Here is a 17,704-nt window from a genome sequence, read left to right as displayed (position 1 = left end):
GAACAGCCTGTCCTGCACTTGAAAACAGAAGTGCAAGAGAGACATCTAGTGGATATTTTTGTATTCCTCACAGGAGAAATCGGTGTTGACAGGGCAAATAAAGAATAAACGTTTAGTCATAATCGCTTTTTTCTCATCTGTTGACAAATCATTATATAATGTAGATTGTATATATCTACATATACATGTGAGATAAAAGATAGCGATGAACCGTTTAACCATCACACCATTGCAGTATTAACTTGCCGGAAAACGGACATAAAATTAAATATGGTAGCCATAACCCTTTATCCAGATGTTTTGTTATTTAAAATATAAGCTCAGAAGACATTTATTGATGAACTCGAGTGGTGTGGAGTACTTGCGGATTATTGCAATGTTTTAATCAGCTATTTACACTTTCATTCTGATGGCACCAATTCACTGCAGAGTATCCACTAGTGAGCAAGCGATGTAAAACTACATTTCTCAAGGACTGTTCTGAAACTACAACTTCGAAGGTTGAGAAAAATCATCAAATTTTAATTCCTGTGTAAATTATTACTTTAATCTGAAGGTAAAAAAAAGAAGTTCTAGTAAAAATCAGTATTCTTTAAAATAATATTTCAAATTATATGTTTTATTTCCATCCTTTACACTGGGTTTTAAAGCAGGAGACTTTTTTTAACAGTGTGCTGACTTCATTTCTGGGAGATCAAACACCGGTCCATAGGAGCTACAGCTAATGTAATGTGCCTTCGATCAGAATTTAAAAATCACATCTGGAGGAAAAATAAAACACAGTAACGAGTCTTTGGAAATTTAAGTTAAGAGAAACAACTTAAATGCACATTGGCTAAAAGAACATAACCGTTTACAGCAGGTCTGTTAAGCAACGCTTCAGCCAGGAACTGATTTAAAAGTTAAACATGGAGAACCATCAGAATAACAAAGCTAAATCAAGAAAAATCAAATTACATAAATTAAAAGCAGCCGATTTAATGGCCACTTTGCAATATGTTAAAAAGCACCACAAATATAATTATATTAAGTTACCAGTCAATTTTTAAATACTTTTTTGCCCATTTAAATTACCTGTAAAACAGTACACAATTGGTCCAACAGTCTATGAGACCCATCCATCTACTGAAAATATTCAGTCGGTACAAACAAGGAACTCTACAAAGAACCTGTTTTAGACTCTAATGCTTCTTATTTTGGTTATTATGTTATAAATAGGGAAATCCTTTAGCCCTGTCAGCTCTACAACTCTTAAAACATTTTTAGAGATTGCCATATACTCTAGTGTCACTATATCCTCAAGCTTATTGTATTTTCTTTGCTATCAGCATTCACTATGTGACTCGCTCCCAAATGCAGCCATTGACAGAGCTACGGATGTCCGTTGACCTTGTCCTGCAGCAGAGTCAAGGCATTGGAGGAGAAGTCACGCAGGACGTGGAGTGTGTCCCGCTGCAGTTGTAAGGTGTCGCGTGAAAACTGCTGCTGGGTGTGGACCAATCTCTGCACCGACTCCGCCAGCGACTCCAGCGAGCGAGACAGCGACCCTATCAGCAGCGTGGTGGCCTGCTGTTCCTGCAGGCTGAGTGAGGCACTCTGGGATAAACGTTCCTGCAGGCTGCGAGGCTCCACGGGAGCAGGTTGGGGAGGGATTCGAGCGGGAGCTGAACGTGATGATGAGGCAGCCACTGCAGAAGGTGCAATAAATGTTGGGATACTTGCAGATGAGGGGCCGTTAAATGTTGTGTTGTGATTAGGCTTTTCTCGAACATGGCTCTTCTCAGCTATTGGATGGCTGAGGAATCCAGGAATACCGATGGGATTCTGGTTTGGTTGGCTTCTTGCTTCAATGAACTGCATGTTACTGCCTGGAAGGATAAGAAACATGTTCATTTTAGATTTTAACATCATGTTTGAAAAAGAAATCGGATGGATACATAATGGTATGGTCAATTAACAATACGAGTGTCTATGTTTGTGAACACTATGATTTCCAGTAAATTTCAATTCTCTAAAACTGAATGTGACTTTGTCCCTTACATCACATGAAAATGTAATAAACATATACACTCACCGGCCACTTTATTAGGTAGACCTGTCCAACTGCTCGTTAATGCAAATTTCTAATCACATGGCAGCAACTCAATGCATTTAGGCATGTAGACATGGTCAAGACGATCTGCTGCAGTTCAAACCGAGCATCAGAATGTGGAAGAAAGGTCATTTAAGTGCCAGATGGGCTGGTCTGAGTATTTCAGAAACTGCTGATCTACTGGGATTTTCACGCACAACCATCTAGGGTTTACAGAGAATGGTCCGAAAAAGAGAAAATATCCAGTGAGCATCAGTTCTGTGGGCACAAATGCCTTGTTGATGCCAGAGGTCAGAGGAGAATGACCAGACTGGTTCGAGCTGATAGAAAGGCAACAGTAACTCAAATTAAACACTTGTTACAACTGAGGTATGAAGAAGACCATCTCTGGTTTCTTGAACATGAGTTCACTGTACTCAAATGGCCTCCACAGTCGCCAGATCTCAATCCAATAGAGCACCTTTGGGATGTGGTGGAACGGGAGATTCATCATGGATGTGCAGCCGACAAATCTGCAGCAACTGTGTGACGTTATCATGTCAATATGGATGAAAATCTCTGAGGAATGTTTCCAGTAATCTATGCCACAAAGGATTAAGGCAGTTCTGAAGGCAAAAGTCCAACCCGGTACTAGTAAGGTGTACCTAATAAAGTGGCCAGTGTGTGTGTGTGTGTGTGTAGGTGTATGTGTGTGTGTGTGTGTATATATATATATATATATATATATATATATATATATATATATATATATATATATATATATATATATATATACTGTATATATTCACATCACCAAATGCATAAAGTAACTATATTTAATTCATGCCATCAAAGCATTAAAAGATTCAAAATTATTTTCTCTCTACATTATTTCTTACCTTCCTTTTCTGATGTTTCAGTCTGGACATCTATTTGAGGCACTGATGAATCTATCAATACAATAAGTAACACATTTATAAAAATTTGAAGATTGAAAGTCTCAGTAATGAATCACCTAACTAGTTTACAAACAAAATAAAAAAGGAACTCACCACTGAACATCATGGGTGCAGGAAGCACTGAATCACTTTTGCCTGGGATAGTAGTGTGGAAGGGAGGTGGCATTGGCAAGCCAAATGAGGGAGGCCTGCCATTTGCCATGTGTGAGAAGCTGTGTGGAATCTCAGAGAGACCTGGAATGTCCTCGTCTTCATCATCCATTTGGTCATCATTTGCCAAACTGCTCACATTTTTGTTAGGGTTAGACATCTGAAGGATCTGGTGCACCATAGTTTCTATAGGCGACAGCTCTTGTGCGATTTGGGCGGCTGTGGCACCCGAAGCCCTCATGGCAGCCACCCTCCGCTTGGTGTCGCATTTGAGGTCTGCCCATTTCTTAATGACTTCGATAATTTCTCGATGACACTCACTGACCTCATTGATGCGCGCCGTCACATCTGCCCATGTGCGGTTTTTCAGATCCTTCGAAATGCCCCTGTTGAACTTTCCTGTTAAAATCATGAGTTCATTTAACTACTATCCCTCAAACATGCAAAGCAGAATTTACATACTTTCAGAGCGCTTTCAAATAATATTGAATTTTGTGATATGAAAATAACGGTTGACTTACCGACTAAAATATGCCGCTTTTTCTGCACCTCACTGAGCAGCAGTTCAACTTCCTGGAATGTGAAACGTGACTTTCTTTTCTTGAAACGCATCAAAGCACCTCCTGGCCCTCTGTAAGGGTATGGCATGAATTCCGACATCCTTCTTGCTCCGCTCTTCAAAACTAATCACAACCGATTCAAACTGGGCTTCTATAGACTTCATCCATCAGAAGGCTTGATGAATAATATGGGTAAAAAAAAACAAAAGATACAAATTTAAAATCAAAACTAAAATTCATCAAGAAGCTGTCAACATTATTAAACGAATCCCTTCTCTTTAAGCTACCTAGCAAAGACGAAAACGAACGTAACACCAATTATTACAAATAACCTTTTAAAGTGTGTGTATATGTATGTGTGTGTGTGTGTGTGTGTGTGTGTGTGTATATGCCAATTGTGTTGTGCAATAAATTAATAATACATTTGTCTGATTTATTATGGTCATGTGATGAATATGTTTTGCAATATAAGAGGACAGAAAAGGCATAAACAGAGATTGTTATGGCTGAAATAAAAAAAAATGCTAATTTAAAATAAAAAAATAAAAACTGATATTCATCCAGAAGCGTTCAACATCATTTAACTAATCTATTCTAGCAAAGAATTAAATGAACGTGACGTACTAATTAAACACAACTAACCTGTTCTTACTTGCTCCCACATTGTCTATTGCAAAACATCTTAATATTTCGCTGCTTAATGTGGAGTCAAAATATAGATTTTATTTACAAACTCTTTCCATTTTAATATTTTCCATATACGTTAATGCAGCATATTATGCATACACACAATTAGCATTGTATACACACGCACGTTTACGTATGCGCTAATTGTGTTGTACAATAAACTTAACTGTCGCTCTGATTTATTATGGTCATGTGATGAATGCTGCTTATGTTCTTGCGCTTTAAAAGGACAGAACAGTCACAGACAGAGATTATTTGGGCAAAGCACAGAATCGTATTTTTCTAGGATCCTTTTACTTTAAATTAACTGTTACAACTAATTGCGGCGTGATCTCACACCGCCTCGCCGGTGTGCCCATATGCTTCCTGCTTCTTTGTTGTTTTCCTGCCTAATCGTCAGAGAGCAATAGGAACATAGAGAACCGAGCGAACGCCATCACGGACGTTCAGCATCTATCTCGAGCGTTCAGATCTGCCGTTCCTCAAAGATCTCGCGTGCGCCATTCGATCGAACGCGTACAGAAAGACGCGGATATCGTTATTAGCGATAATCCGCCGGGAAAGGCAAACGGATTTGCGTGTTGTTCGTCGTTAGCCTGCCGTGCAAAACGGACTGCGCACGCATTTCGTAGACGCATTCACGGGCGAATTTTGAGTCAGATCGAAACTGCGTGCAACGGAACGGCGATCAACTTTATTGCTGTTGTTATTAATGATAGATTGAGTGGTAATTACCTACAGCGCGGCCGAATGTGTCCTAGGATTTGTCGGCGTAGCCTTGCCCGATAAACTTCGTAGGCAGTGATCCCCTGCGTCGCGCAGACTCAGCTCTACGTGTTTTTCCCCCTCCACAACGATAGTTCGCCAACATTCTATAGTAATCCTTCCCTATGCCTGTGCGGAGGCAGCTCTAACGATACACGCAAAACGTGTGGCCCGGTGCAAGCACGAAAACGTTCAAATTGCAATTAAACAAAAGTAAATTTAAGTCGCCTTTTATTCACACGCAAGTTAAACATCGCGTAAAATATTTGTACGCGTTTCTCCCCCCAGTCCAATAGGAATTTTTGGAAACGTTTGGAAACTTTCAAAGCTTCAGTCCCAATAATATAAATATATATACAAATAATAGCAATAAAAAGGGACGTCCAGGTGATTTCCTGAGCTGAAATATATACAATTTTAAAATACGTGGAAATTCCGAAATGCGTGTATTTTTTCTGTTTGTGCTCAGCTGTAAAATATACGGCTAGATGTATAATAAGCTACACATTACTGATTTAGAGTGCGATATCTGTTTAAAAATATGTATTATTTAAAAGGATCCGCGATTTCCTGTTCACTTCATGAAAATGCATCGATCGAAAGATCTGCGCCCTGTGCCATTCATAACAATAAAAAGACGGGCTACGTTTCAAATAGCATCAACGATGTATACTTTGCAATACACATTGATATATCTACGTTCACTAACGAGATTGTGTTAGGAACGTTTATAAAACGGTTAAAACACAAGGGGCTATTCATTATAGTATGCTAACAAATGCTGGAATTAATGTAGGCCTTTAGACTGGAGCGATTGAAGTAAATACATTGGATTGTGTCTCATCTCTCGTTCTTTATCTGTGGACCCCAGGTCGTAATCAGTTACATATCCTCTTGGGTGTCACACGAACATGCCAAACAGAAGTTTGGGCGGCGGAAAACTGAAATTAAATGCTTGAGTATTCGTTGAATGTTCACCATGATTTAGTTTTGCGATGAGGTGGCCATGCAACAAAACGCCACCATTTTGAGGTTCTCCGTCCCAGACGCGGGGAGTGGCGCTGTAATCGTCCGCAGCGCCCGCTAGGGGGCTGTAGCGAGCTCCTCAAATATGCGTGCATGATTCGGGAAAAATTTGTCTCACGGCTTAAAGGGACAGTCCACCTGAAAATTAAAACTCTAATTTATTCAACTTCGTGCGTTTAAACTCACAATTGGCTGACTTTGGTTTAGTTAGTTGATAAAACGTCCCACACCGAGTAACCTTCAGTTTTATTTCATAAAAGAAAAAAAAGACAATCAAGACGGCGTTTAGGTTGCCAGCTCCACAGAATGACAAAAAATATATAGTTTTAGTTTTAAAATAAAAAGAAAGATTATTTGTAGAACCCAGTGGTCCGTGTATAGCAGGGAAAAAAAGCATTTTGTTCATCATGGGAACGAACCCTTGAACTTTAAAATTGGATTTATTTTTTAAAAAGCTACTCAGGTAGACAAAGATGTTACATTTACCAATACAACTTTAAGACACTGCTTTGTCTGAATAGTGAGCTGTTATCGGCCATGGAAAGTGTTCTGCAGGCTTAAAAAAAAACTAAGATAGTCTAAAAGATGTTTTTTTGTAGCCTATACTGTACAATACATGCTTAAATTACAATTACAGCACAGACTATTAACATTCATTTTTTTCTTGTATTGAAGAGCTGTTGTTGAAACATAACTTACTCTCATATAGGCAATAATCCAAGTTTTGTAAATAGTCATTTAAAAGATAAAACTTAATTTGTATCAATGCGCACACACTTTCCTACAGAAGACAGTAAACGTTTCACAAAGGAAAATCCAATGTTTTTATCTTGATATTAGCTTTGTGGCCCTCTGATTGGCCTCATTGATGCGGGATTCGTTAACCATGGCCTGCAAAAAAACAATAAAAGAAAGGTTAACATAAAAAGGTTCAGCTGCTCTTTGAAGACCGATGTTTCTGAACCCCTTCCAAACACTGACCTTGCTCTGAATGCGTTCAATCTGGACGTTCTGAGTGTCGATTTCATTGCCCATGTCAAGTGCCATGCTTCTGAGGTTGCCAAGGATACTGCCAACCTGTGCCAAGTTTTCCTCCATTTCATCCTCCCTAGCATCGTTTGTCACTCTATCAAAGAGACACGATTATTTATACACCGTTTAAAAATTCGGGGGCACTAAGAGTTTTAAAATGTTTTGAAAGAACTGTCTTTTGTTCACCAAAGCTGCAACTACTTGAACAAAAATATGTTTTGAAATAACACAAATTAAAACAGTTTATCTATTTGACGCCTTCCTGTGATAGCAAAGCTGAATTCGTAGCAGCCATTAGCAGAATTCGGGTTCATATAAAATCTTAAAACGTAACAGTATTAAAAGGTATGTTTATTTATTGATTTTAAATCTCAGTGACTGCTCTGAAATGGTGGAGTCAATTTATGAGCGAGTTCTGGCACCTTCTAATATATCCACCGCTCATGGTCATCTTCTCCCTCTCATCCACGACTCGAGAAGAAGGCTGGCTGGACACCACCCCATCTTGATTATTACCCCAAACCTTCTTATATGCCCCACTTGCTTCAAAGTCCTTCAGTCTGATAGAAGGCATAAGAGAAAGGCATAAAGTTGACAAGTTATTGTTAAAAAAAGTAGTTATTACTAAAATTGTGAAATTAGGCTTTAACTGCCTAAATAGTATGAGGAGGATTCAAAGACACAGGTAGTTGGTGTTGCATCTGTTTTGAATGAACCACACAAAATCACAGTACCTATTATTTGGTTGAGGTTAGTCATGAGTTGTTTTAGTTTGATGTAAAGACCAGTGAAGGTGCATTTTTTTGACATTTTAAATTTTAAAAGAATAAAATTTTTTTAAATAAAATTATTCCTTTTAGAACATTTCTTATATAGAGCAATATATATTTATACATGCTACTAGTTAGTTTTGGAATAATTAAGATTTTTTAAAAAATTAGGTTTTTAAAAATATTTTTAAAAGTAAAATAGTAATATTGTGAAATATTTTTACAATTTAAAATAAAATTGTTTTAATACATTGAATCGTAATTATTCCAGATTATATATATATATATATATATATATATATATATATATATATATATATAGATGTTGTCAAATAATTAATTATTAAACGTTTTTGTTTCAATGTGTGTGCACTGTTGTATATATAAATACAAATACTTCCGACCATTTTCCTGTGATTCCTTGAGTTCACACAAGCAATAACTGGCACAAAATGAGTTTTCATGCAAGCACTTATAGAAGCCAAGCCCCTCTAAACATCACATACTTATCACAGGAGCACAGACCGCAGCATTTGCCAAGATCTGTTAGGTTTTTCTCAGCTTCTCTCATGTCCTGGTTGATCTGGTCCAGCCCTTCCTCAATCCGCTCAAGCTGCTCTGGATGACGGAAGGTGGGTATGGAGTTTCAGGGGTTAAAGTATGGAGGCGAGATTAAAAAAAAACAAAAAAAACACAACAACAGTTTTCTCAGCAAGAAGCACCACACGCCCATAAGCGACTAAACATCAGCGGTAGCTCTAGCTCCAAAGGACAAGCGAAATGGACAGATACCAAGTTAAAAATGATGCTATTGATATCTGCGTTTGTTGTGTGAGCACAAGTTGCATAAATTTAATCTTCGTTTCAAATGTTTACTTGGAGTCCTGCACGAACCTCTGCTCACAAAACAGACTAACATGTAGCAACATCACAGCGGGACAGAGGCATGGGCAGAGAGGTGACATCACTGACCACCAAGCAGCCATGGCTCAGGTGTCTGGGAGGAGACCTACTTTGTACATGGCCAGATGCACAGACCGCAACACCTGGCCATGTCAGTGAGATTTTTCTCAGCCTCCTTCATGTCCTTGTTGATCTGATCCAGGCCCTCTTCTATGCGGTCCAGTTGTTCTGCCCATGCGAGGGAGATGGGGAAGGGCGTGGGAGGCAGGGGGAAAGGGAAGTGAAAGGGGAAATATGCAAGCATGCACACAAAAACACACAGAGGGTACATATTTCCATATGTACGGAATCATATATGGCTGTATTTATATATGTCGTACTGAAAGGACGAGTAAATAAAAGATGGAGAACGAACTTCTCTACTCCCACATCTTGTGCGTATTCTGTATCATTAGCATAAAGATAATAGCTACCCGTCATACAGACGCAACGGGATAAATGAACAACTAATGATGCATTTGCTAGTAATTAGTTGATTGTTTAGCTGCTGTACGTTTTATCTCTATTTATACGGAGTGTATGAAGATAACTCATTACCTCCCTGCTCGTCCAGCATAACAAGTGTCCTGATCCCTGCATCTTTACTCTGAAGAATTGAAAATAATCAAGTATGAGTGCACAATAAAGTAGACAATTTTTTGATTGTTTGAACAGTGTGGTAAAAAACCAAGACCTTTAGTGAATTTAGCATTTTTCTAAATACAAATAAAAGAATGTTAAATGCTACTAGCTAAAATAAGCTTTTGTATATATATATATATATATATATATATATATATATATATATATATATATATATATATATATATATATATATATAAACTTAATTTTAAGTTAAAAAAAAAAAAAAAAGTTTTAGTTTCAACTAACTTTTCATTTCCCATTTCCCGCCAGTCTTAGTACACAATATAACCACAGAAGAGTTCAGTTTTAAATATGAAAAATACTGAAACTATTTGGTCATTTTTGAATGCAATGGTACTGGTCTAGTTGGATTTCCACAATCTATGCTAAAAGTGCTATTCAATGATCTGTGGATTCAAAAACGGTAACACTCAACTTATTAAGTCGGGGAGTGAACCTATTTACAAAAAAAGTGGAGTGTTCCTTTAACTAGATTTTTTTTTCTTATTTAATTTAGATCACAGGTTTTCGTTGTGGTCTCCTGCTGATACACACTGATTGACAATAATTGCAAATTATTAAACGTATTATGCATGCTGTTATGAATAACGATCACTTACCTCCTCCAACAGGAGCCTCATGTTTCTAGTAATCTCAAGGGACTGTAAAAAATTAAAAACACAACAGTGACTAAAAAGGGCACATTTAAAACATAGTTATTGACTGAAGCGAAAACTCCCACAGAAGACCTCAGCATTTTAATATCACTTGTAATATTGTTTCTAGGCAATTTGTTTTGTACGCTGTATTGGATTTTTTTAATGATCAGAAAACAACAATACAGCCCCACAGGTAGAATTAGAAAACTATTGCAAACCATTTTTTCATATGTAAATATTTCTTTATTCGGTGAGTAGCTGTGTAATAAGCGCTCCACGTCAGTGTCCGGATTACCCTTTCGGGGGTTTATTATGCGATAAAGAACGATGGACTGTACATTATTAATTACATGACACCCAGTGGAAAATCGGGTGATGAATAATGGCTTCATTTACGATTTACCCGACTTCGTCACAGTGGGAATCATAATTATACTGCAGGTGCATATGTAATGTGTTTAGCGTCATCTTCCTGGTTTCTATGTACCATGGGAATAACTGAGAATGGAAAATGTTTGATGTCATCACTGTAGGCCTGTTGATGAGCAGTCTCATCAAAACAGGATAGAAAACACACCATCAGCTGAAGACCCAAGCAAATCAATGTTGAACTTTGCTACTTTGGTGATTGTTAGCGGCATTACCTCATCTGTCACCTGATTGGCCCTCCTCTGCAGCTCCTCCACTTCAGATCTCATGGTGGAGTCGGCAGCCATCCTAGCTGAGAAGTGCAGCGGGGGGGAGGACAGGTCGAGGGACGCGGTTATTCTTAGAGCAAAGGCTTTATAAGCTCAGCATGCCTCAGATTGACAGCAATAATTGGTCTGGAACAACGGAGAAGAAACGGCACAGCTGATGAGTTGCATAAAATCAGACCCCCTCGTGCAAGACCCAAACCATCATTTATTAATTGCTAGGTGCATCTCAGAATCAGCATGCATCCTGAACATATGGCTGGAAAATTATACATCTCCACAAACCTTAACCAGTCTTTGAGCTTACAGTGGGTTTAGGTTGTGTTTAAGTTGTCACGATGTCTTGCACCTTTATTTCGTGACTAAAGAAAAACAGCGGAAGGCATTTCGAGGCTAGTTAATTATTCCACCACCCTTTGAGGCTCCTTTATGATACATGTGCAATGGCAAATAAGCTGAATTACAAACACAATAATGGAAATTTATTTTCACACAAAGGTCATCTGAGATGTAGATGTGTTTTACTTCATTGGAACAGATTTGGAGATAAATCACTTGCTCACCAGTGGATCCTCTGCGGTGAATGGGTGCCGTCAGAACAAAAGTTCATAATCCATCACAAGAAATTCACACATCTCTGATCCATTACTTAACATCTTGTAAAGTCAAAAACTGTGTGACACAAGTCATCTGTCATAATATTGGTTTCTCCATAAAAAAATCTTGAAAGCTGTCCAAAATTGTTCTAAACTTTCTAAATGCTCTTATTTGTTGGTGGATTTTAATGTGAAAGGGGGATGGGGGGTGGATTTTTCACTGGAAGAAGCATTATTACAAATTATTTTCTGTATTTTGGCCAGAGGCAATGCTTAAAAATTCTATTAAATTTAAGTGAGTGAGTGATGTAATACTAAATGAAGTACTAAAGTAATGTAAACTCATCTACATCTTGGATGGCTTGAGGGTGAGTAAATTTTCAGCGATGTTAACTCCATGTTGATTTTAAAAAGTTATGATGACAACTAAGACACACCACAATATCAGACCCATATCTTTTTTCAAAGGAAACTGATATTCTGCCTCTGTAGGTATAAGTTTAGGTAGTTCTTCTAAATCAATGTATAGTCTTTTTTCCATCAGCATTACATAAAATGCCCTAAATGCCACTTCACACACTCTAATTTTAATTTGTTTTAATTACATTAAATTTAACTATTATCCGGTTCACCATAGCAACAAGCAGGTGTAGAGTTTGTAAGAAACCTTTGATCATGTGTGGACCAATAAATCACGTCATGGCATATGGGTTACACATAATAACAAGAAACGGTGGGCTCTCACCTTTACCAAGATCACTAATTAAAGTTCATACTGCTTGCGGATCAGGATGAGGGAGGGGTTATGTCAATATCACCATTAAACAAAAACGTAAAAGTTCATAGGTTCATTATGATTTTTTTAGACTGCAAATTATTATGAAATGCAGTTTCTGAATCAGTTTGTTTCAATCGGGTAAGAAACAAATTGCATAAACCCAGAATTTTTAGGGTAAACCACTGAAATGGTTAATGCACACAAAATGTCACTGAAGGCTATCAGATTCAAGTTATAAGAATTAGCTTACGTTAAGTGGAATTTATTACACCAGCTATGATGGGATTTATTAACTAACAATTTTCTTCGATTAGACTACTACCCATTTGTCATATTGATTTGCATTATCCCAAGAAGGCAGAATAAATGATCATCGACATCTAAAACCAAAAAACATCAAACGAGTCCCTCAAAAAGGGCAAAATGTATTCGTCTTGTTGCATTCCCTGGGGCACAGTGCCTTGTTGTATAAATTATTGGACTGGCTTGCCTGTGGGTTTTAAACCACAGGTGGACATGGACTTAATGAGAGGATTTCACTTGTTCATTGATGAGAGACTGCTGTCCAAACACAGCGGACAGATCAAATCAGAGCAGAAAATAATTACCTTGTAAAAAGACCAACCTTTTGACCTCATGAGCTGTAATAACTACTGAATAGTAATAATGTCACGATACAAAACATTTGATTTACACCTTCTAGAATGTAATTTACATTATACATGTATTATGTATTCACATAATACGTCTTAATTTAAATGAGCATACATAGCTGAATATTACTTGTTTGTTTTAATTCGATAAGCATGTTATCATTTACCTTCGCATCCACAAGCCATCACATGACTAAAAATCTCTCAAAAACATTTCTGCAATTATATCAGAATAAACTACAGAAATGACGAAAAACTAATCTGAAAACAAATAGCATCCCAAAGCAACATTAAAGCCCAGCGGTAACAGACGCCATATTCTCTGATGTACTTTTCAGTAAGTTAGGTTACAAAACATGACCTTAAGTTTATTTTTTGGAGATTTTCCTACAAACAAAAAAAAAATATATATATATATAAACTACTTACTGTATGACAGCAGGTACACGCTTAAGCGTTATTTTTCCAGAGGAAGGCGCAAAGACAAAGCCGTTCTGTTCAACACCTGTTTGCTCATCGATCTGATTTCACATCATCTACTCAGCGCGAGCAGGCAGTTGTCTTCATCACAGGTAACTCAGGCCACGCCCCTTCATGTAGCCGATTGGTTGTTGCATTCATTATCTTTCGCTAGGGATTTTAATTGGCTGTTGGGACTGCCAGTTATTTTCTGCTTCAGCTCCTAATGCGGGTAACTTGTGTTGCTCAGAGCAACCGGTGTTTGCACATGTAATGAGTGGAGATCTGCTTTGTATGTCCAACACAAATAACGTTTATTTAAGCATCAGCACAATACTTTGGCAAAACGGACAGCCGACTCATTCTCAGTGATTAAATAGTGTAGCTCTAGCATGTACTTAATAGCTGTTATGTATTCTAAAACTATACTATTCTGAACGTGGCTTTTAAACTTTGGTTGAAGGCTCTTTGTAAAATTATAAATCCATAGAATAAAATTAAAAGGGCGCAATAGCATGGAATAAAACATGGAAATACGACATAAACTGAACCTCTAAGGATGTAACAAGGATGAGTGGCAACAAAGCTGCCACCTAGTGTAAAAGCACAGTATGATCATGCTGTCACAGAGAACAATGAAACAAATAATTATGTCAGTTATTAAAAAACAAAAGACTTTTGACAATGACAGGCAACAAAGATGAACGGACAAAAGAACATAATCAAGATGGCGAGGTATATTCTTTCATATTCAAGAGTACATCGTCAGCTGCAACCACTGTGAACAAAAGACAAAAAGGATTATATAGGAGCTAATTTGGGAGATATTGATTCTTTGTGGTCTTAAATTATAGTTCACATACAGTACCTCTTGAATGTCGACTTTAATGGTGCCATTGTTGTCTTTATCAAGTGTCTTGAAGGCACCTGTTTAAAAAACAAAAAACACATGAGCGAGGCCATTCATGTTGAAACTAAAAATACAGTGAGTCTAAGAGCAAAATCATTAAGATGGCAACATACGACACATAGCATCCAGGCGCACAAGACATCCAATGTAATTGTCAAAGTCCATGTTGCCCTTTTCATCGCTGTAACGCCTAACGATCAATTGGAAAAGCTGGTCATTGAGTGGGAACCCTAAAGGAAGAAGGAGAAATTACAAATTAGACTCAATCTATATTCTATTCCAACTTGACTGGCTGGCTGAGAATAAATGACTGGTAAATATACTATTATTTTTTATTATACCACAATACTGAAAAAAAAAAAAAAAAACACAGGAAACTTTAGCTTGCAATTGAAAATAGCAATACAAACGGTTTCCATTTAAATACTGACACCACTACTTACCTGCTGCTTTAAAAGCTCCTGGTAACTCATCAGACCCAATCAAACCAGAGCGATCAGCATCAAAATTCTTGTAAATGCCCTGTATTAAATAAAAAGAGGTTGCAAAACTCATTTAAATCTTGATATTTATAATAACTAGGACAAAATGGTCCCCCAGTATAAAAAGTGTAATTAATACGGTTTGTACCTGCCACTTCTTGATGTTATTCCAAAGATACTTGAACTCTTCAAATCCCAGTTTTCCAGTACTGTCACTCTAAAAGCAGACAGTTAAGGCAAAACTGACAAAGTATTCATAAAATGTCATATTCGGCCGATTTCCGTTAACGTGATTATACTGAAGGATACATCCATTACTGCCACCATGCTTCTGCAGGACTCAATAGTGAAACCATCTGTTCTCAGATCGCCATCTAGAGGTGAAAACCAGGAATCCTCTTATTAGAATCTTTTACATAATGACTCATGTGTCATACACATGTTAAAGAAACTCACGTTTGGCAATAATCTTGTTAAGGATGCCCATCAGTTCATTGGGGCTCACTTCCATGTCCTACGATGAGAGGAAATTAAATAAAAAAAAAAAAAAAGGTTGCACTTACAGGTTAAAAGCAATTTAATAATTTACAGAGACTAGCAATGCATAAAGCACTGACACAGAACACAGACATGCATAGGAAATATGTATTTTATAACAGCAGTTCTTAAACCGGGGCAAGAGGATGCCATGACTCATTAAATTTAGCACATGTTAACAAAAGGACAAATACAAGCGATTTATCATAAGAAAGCAATAACATGAAGTGCAATACAGTTTTATTTTACCTACCAGAAACACTGAATGTTTTTTGGTTTTTTTTAATTGCAATTAATGTATTAAGTGGATTAAAACGTTATTAAAAAAAGGCAAATACGCATATAAATCAAGACGTAAAATATGTATTTCCTAATATCTAAATATGGAACATTATAGAATCATAAACTTGTTGTTTATTGTATCAATCAATACAATTTGAAAACAAACAAATGGTGTTGTGATAATGGTACAATTTACTGGCTTTGTGTCAAAAAGCTTGAAACCCACTTTTTTTTATGTAACTGCGCAAACCGCTGACGGGAAAAATCTCTTATATGTTCTCTCTGATGCTAATCATGTTTGGATAGTAATTTTCCACTAGCGTAAAAAGGAAAGAGCGCTCGCTTTAACGTCTAATGAATCCAATACTCCAGTAAACCAGGCTTCCACGCCCCTCTATGACTCAACACAAACCAAACCCATCGGGATAGCCTGCTTCACAATGGCAGGAATGTGAAAAAGAGGAAGATCCAGTCATACTTCTTGCCCCTGGACTAGTTTTGTATGATAGAACCACGCCCGTCATGTCTGTTTGAAGACCAGTAACTCTGAATAACACATACAAGACGTTTCTGAAAACAGAAGCAAAACCTCGCTGGGTGGAGCGAAGCCGTGGAATGCAGGCAATGCCTGTGGAGGTTGTAACCAGGACATGTGTAGTCAGACTCAAATACCTTTGCGTGCAGGTGATGGGATCATTAGAGAGCTATGGTATAGTGCATTAAGACCCAGATTATAGAAAAGAAAAATCAAGAAAATGAATAACGGAGAAACTCCCTAAATGCAACTTAAACTCCTGGCTGAACTCTGAACGTTTCAACTGCATCAGATACTGCAATAAAATGGAAATCGAGAACAGCATCGGAAAGAACAGATAACAGGTATGCGGGCATGGCAGGTTTACTCACGTCGCCCGCAAGCTGCTGAAACACTTTACGAAACTTCCTTTCTTCATCGGTTTCATTCTGGTTGGCGTATGCGAGTGGTCTTCTGGGAGGAGGCTAGAAAAGCAGACAAGTAAAGTACTGTGAGAAGTGCATCAAACTTTTTCAAAGTTAAGAAATCAATGGACCACTATATTTGACTTCCTGGATTTGCCAAAGTGCTTAATGACACGGCACAACCTCAACCATTCAAAACAATTAAAAGTGATAATAAATAAATAAATATAGGAATATTCAAACGTACAGGATCTGAAGGAAGAAACTGGTCAATGTTGCTGTGATGCACGGAAAAGGGAGAAGAAAAAAAAAAGATATCATTACTGATGAATTGTTGAAAAAGTATTTATTTTTCTTTGGACAAGCAGTAGTGAGAGTACAGGCTTACCTGACAACATTTATGAGCCCTTTAAGAGCTCGGTCGGCCAAAAACATCTTGAGCACTGTAAACAAAATGATTAGACATGATTATGCAATTTTTTTTTTTTTTTTTTTTTTTTTTGAGGTTTGTAGCATAATATACTAGCAGTTAAAAAAAAGTAAATAAAATATGAAGAAAATAAACTACTCGTGGCCTTCACTTGCGGTTGCCATGGTTTTTGCACTGAATAAACAAACGGTTTGCTGCATTATGACTTTCAGCAGGCTACAGGCCTAAATTATTCGGGCTTATATGAAAACGTGATGTTTAAGCTCCGGTCTTAGATTAACTGCTGTTAAATCAAGTTACACTTTAGCAGGCCGCTGTGGTTTAACTCTGACGCACACCAGGAATTGTAAACGTTTTCCAAACGAGCGACGCGTGAATCACAACTTACCGGAAGGTCTAGCAGAAAGGTGCAGAGGAAGAAAACCAGAAAAGCCCCGCCGCTCAGGTAACGTTAAACAGGCAAAAGTAAACGCAGCTTCTCCCAAAGGCGATTCTGTTCTGGATGGAAAACTCTACACACCCAGTTCACTGATTTGTCAAACTCCGGGTCCTAAAACCAGTCCGCCAAGTTCACGAACAACACTGCGGAGGTTTTGCGTCAACGCGTCAATTTGTAGGCTAGGCTAAGTTATCGTGCCTGTTTTTATAAGTGTGTATTAGGCGCTCCCTACTGCGCA

General features: G+C 37.6%; 3 protein-coding genes across 6 annotated transcripts; all 3 read right to left on the bottom strand.

Moving 5' to 3' along the window:
- Positions 1-598: 598 nt before the first annotated feature.
- Positions 599-5,701, bottom strand: zgc:113149 (uncharacterized protein LOC541363 homolog). 2 transcript variants are annotated; one of them, XM_043258624.1, is made up of 5 exons: positions 5,167-5,701; positions 3,702-3,915; positions 3,124-3,579; positions 2,971-3,021; positions 599-1,868 (listed from the first exon to the last, which is right to left on the bottom strand). In XM_043258624.1, the coding sequence occupies exons 2-5, from the start codon at positions 3,838-3,840 to the stop codon at positions 1,372-1,374; spliced, it is 1,143 nt and encodes a 380-aa protein (XP_043114559.1). In that variant the 5' UTR covers positions 3,841-3,915; positions 5,167-5,701; the 3' UTR covers positions 599-1,371. The 2 variants fall into 2 exon arrangements, with proteins under 2 accessions (XP_043114559.1, XP_043114558.1); XM_043258623.1 differs by having other exon boundaries at positions 5,163-5,700.
- A 659-nt stretch (positions 5,702-6,360) lies between these two features.
- On the bottom strand, positions 6,361-13,598 carry zgc:101731 (SNARE_SNAP25N and SNARE_SNAP23C domain-containing protein). 3 transcript variants are annotated; one of them, XM_043258633.1, is made up of 8 exons: positions 13,418-13,598; positions 10,911-10,987; positions 10,228-10,269; positions 9,521-9,569; positions 9,034-9,151; positions 7,673-7,810; positions 7,200-7,344; positions 6,361-7,109 (listed from the first exon to the last, which is right to left on the bottom strand). In XM_043258633.1, exons 2-8 carry the CDS (start codon positions 10,980-10,982, stop codon positions 7,044-7,046), a joined length of 630 nt encoding a protein of 209 aa, XP_043114568.1. In that variant the 5' UTR covers positions 10,983-10,987; positions 13,418-13,598; the 3' UTR covers positions 6,361-7,043. The 3 variants fall into 3 exon arrangements, with proteins under 3 accessions (XP_043114568.1, XP_043114569.1, XP_043114567.1); XM_043258634.1 differs by lacking the exon at positions 9,034-9,151 and adding an exon at positions 8,527-8,638 and having other exon boundaries at positions 6,362-7,109; positions 10,911-11,090; XM_043258632.1 differs by having other exon boundaries at positions 6,364-7,109; positions 10,911-11,090.
- Positions 13,599-13,744: 146 nt separating this feature from the next.
- Positions 13,745-17,641, bottom strand: capns1b (calpain, small subunit 1 b). The gene is made up of 11 exons (XM_043258631.1): positions 17,416-17,641; positions 16,986-17,040; positions 16,845-16,875; positions 16,565-16,657; positions 15,296-15,353; positions 15,149-15,213; positions 14,988-15,056; positions 14,801-14,879; positions 14,471-14,587; positions 14,316-14,374; positions 13,745-14,225 (listed from the first exon to the last, which is right to left on the bottom strand). The coding sequence occupies exons 2-11, from the start codon at positions 17,030-17,032 to the stop codon at positions 14,199-14,201; spliced, it is 645 nt and encodes a 214-aa protein (XP_043114566.1). The 5' UTR covers positions 17,033-17,040; positions 17,416-17,641; the 3' UTR covers positions 13,745-14,198.
- Positions 17,642-17,704: the final 63 nt, after the last annotated feature.

Source organism: Puntigrus tetrazona, chromosome 15, assembly GCF_018831695.1.
Source record: "Puntigrus tetrazona isolate hp1 chromosome 15, ASM1883169v1, whole genome shotgun sequence".
Classification (NCBI taxonomy): Eukaryota; Metazoa; Chordata; class Actinopteri; order Cypriniformes; family Cyprinidae; genus Puntigrus; species Puntigrus tetrazona.
Note: the sequence above shows the minus strand (reverse complement) of the source record. Positions and strands in the feature narration are given on the sequence as shown.

Excerpts from the sequence above, each read along its gene's own strand:
- capns1b (XM_043258631.1), bottom strand. The coding sequence starts at position 17,032 with ATGTTTTTGGCCGACCGAGCTCTTAAAGGGCTCATAAATGTTGTCAG. Across the intron at positions 16,876-16,985 it reads GGGCTCATAAATGTTGTCAG|CAACATTGACCAGTTTCTTC; the intron begins GTAAGCCTGTAC and ends CGTGCATCACAG. Across the intron at positions 14,375-14,470 it reads GCGCCTGGATGCTATGTGTC|GTGCCTTCAAGACACTTGAT; the intron begins GTATGTTGCCAT and ends TTTTTTAAACAG.
- zgc:101731 (XM_043258633.1), bottom strand. The coding sequence starts at position 10,982 with ATGGCTGCCGACTCCACCATGAGATCTGAAGTGGAGGAGCTGCAGAGG. Across the intron at positions 9,152-9,520 it reads TATGCTGGACGAGCAGGGAG|AACAACTGGACCGCATAGAA; the intron begins GTAATGAGTTAT and ends TCGCATGGGCAG. Across the intron at positions 7,110-7,199 it reads TTGAACGCATTCAGAGCAAG|GCCATGGTTAACGAATCCCG; the intron begins GTCAGTGTTTGG and ends GTTTTTTTGCAG.
- zgc:113149 (XM_043258624.1), bottom strand. The coding sequence starts at position 3,840 with ATGTCGGAATTCATGCCATACCCTTACAGAGGGCCAGGAGGTGCTTTG. Across the intron at positions 3,580-3,701 it reads AAAGCGGCATATTTTAGTCG|GAAAGTTCAACAGGGGCATT; the intron begins GTAAGTCAACCG and ends TGATTTTAACAG. Across the intron at positions 1,869-2,970 it reads TGAAACATCAGAAAAGGAAG|GCAGTAACATGCAGTTCATT; the intron begins GTAAGAAATAAT and ends TTATCCTTCCAG.